The sequence below is a fragment of the Seriola lalandi genome, unplaced genomic scaffold, assembly GCF_002814215.2.
Source record: "Seriola lalandi dorsalis isolate HSWRI2012SDOR001 ecotype SW California unplaced genomic scaffold, Sedor1 jcf7180002054935, whole genome shotgun sequence".
In the NCBI taxonomy this organism is placed as follows: Eukaryota; Metazoa; Chordata; class Actinopteri; order Carangiformes; family Carangidae; genus Seriola; species Seriola lalandi.
In genome coordinates, this window is record NW_019525487.1 from 292,913 (window position 1) to 294,950 (window position 2,038).

At 37.4% G+C, this 2,038-nt stretch overlaps 1 protein-coding gene across 1 annotated transcript in view; it reads left to right on the top strand.

Annotated features, from left to right (window-relative positions):
- The first annotated feature begins 1,743 nt into the window (after positions 1-1,743).
- Positions 1,744-2,038, top strand: part of LOC147817581 (uncharacterized) — a 3,778-nt gene continuing 3,483 nt past the window's right edge. Inside the window, exon 1 of the mRNA XM_087170223.1 lies at positions 1,744-2,031. Within this exon, the coding sequence (XP_087026349.1) occupies positions 1,755-2,031 (277 nt within the window). The 5' untranslated portion in view covers positions 1,744-1,754. The remainder of the gene's footprint in view (positions 2,032-2,038) is intronic.

A 2,038-nucleotide genomic window follows, 5' to 3' on the forward strand; every position in this document is an offset into this window, starting at 1 on the left:
CAGTTCCTCTGAAGATCCAGAAGCTTCAGGTGTCTGACTCTGCTGTGTACTACTGTGCTCTGAGGCCCACAGTGACAGGAAACACCAAAACTCTGTACAAAAACCTTTGCAGCAAAGACAACACAATACTCCACAACATCCACTAGAGGGAGTCACACACTGTTACACTTCAATGGTTTCTTATGATCCAGTCTAGATTCTTTGTACTGATAATAAAAAAGGAAATAAAAAATTCAAGATAAAACACAGAATGACAAAGTTTTGTTTCATTTAACACAAACTCTGATGATATTGAGGTGTTGTCGGATGTTATAACTGAACGTAACAATTACACTCTAACGTCTAATGAAGCTGAAGTTAAAGTGTTTAGGGAGAATATTTTTGTGAGGTTCTTTCTGTCAATATCGACAATGAAATAAATATTTGAGTAAACCTCAAAAATCAAGTAATCATATCGCGGTTGTTTCATCTGATATTCTGTTACTTTCAATATATAATAGATTTTGGTTAGAATGGATTTCATTCCTGTCCATACAAGATAAAATTTGTGTTATTTTCCAAGGTTGTGTTATAATGTGGTGTACAACAGGGTTCAATCATAGGTCTTCTCATTTTCCATTGATACGATTAATTTACATCAAATTACTTTTATACTACGTCATTTTCCATTGTTTCACTGACAATGTGTGATTATATATTACCTTAAAGTGGCAGCTGGTTTATCACATGTTACATTTAAACTGAAATTCTATGAAACAGATGAAATCCAATCTTGTTAAATTGTTGCTTTTTTAGAACAACACTCACACTCTGGATATAATATTGGAAAATACCATTTTCTTTCATTGTCAGCTGACTTCAGTTGGACAGTCTCCACTTTAGAAGTCAAAGTTATTTCATTCTTATGTTTTTAAATCCTGAAAACGTGATCCACCCTTTAATTCACAATCTGCTCCAGTCTGTTCACCAGTAAGGCTGGGTATCAAGAACCGGTTTCTGTTCAGAGCCGGTTCTGAATTTCGAAGAACCACATGTATTTCTACTCTGCTTTTAAATTCCAAAAGCGTTTGCATATTTCAGTCGTACTCCTGAGTGCAGTGCAGTGAGCATTTTATAGTCTGTAAAAGTTTTCCTCATCTGCCAGGACCTGTTAGGCGGACTTATTGTCATTTGGTTCACAGTACGATCCGTCAATAAAGCGTAAGACCCGGCCCTCTCATACCTGAGTGTACAGGCCTCCTCTACCCCCAGTGAGAGGGTTTTCTCCACCGCTGGAGATACAATCAGCCCAGACAGATCATCCATCCTTCCAGAGAACACCACATGCTGATTTTTTATTTTATAATATGATTCATTTTTATGACAATTTACGGATAATAGCCTAAAAGTGGAAAAAATAAAGCAAGGCTAATATTGGTTATTGAAATACTCCGACAAAATATCAGGATTACAAACATGATTCGATAAGAACCGGATTCGATAAGGAGAATAGCGATCAGAATCGATAAAAAGTAAAAGACCCACCCCCCCTATTCAGCAGGAGGAAGTGTCACAGAGAGAAGAGAAAATACAGATCTAAGAGGAGACGGAGAGATTCAGGGAGGAGCTGAGCTGTTACTGAACTATAGAAGAGAGAGGAACTTCCATATTCAGCACAGTTCAATACACAAACCATCAACATTACCTTTATTCAACATGCTGTCATTGGACTATTATGTACTGTCTCTAACAGGTATGTGAGATCATGCAGCAAAATGAATGTAAATTATGTATTGAAACATTTACATCATGTTATAACAGAGTTCTCTGTTTCTTTAGGAGTCAGCTGTGAAAAACTGAGTCCAGTCAAGACTGAAGAGTTCAGTTCAGAAGGCAGCACTGTTACTCTGTCCTACAACTACTCCACAAAGGCAACTGGTGGTGACTATTTCTTCTGGTATCGACAATATCCAGGAAAACCACCAGAGTTCCTCATCTCTCACTTGGGAACTCAAAATGAAACAAAGTCTGGACTGTCAGTTACAGTGAGTGGTGATAA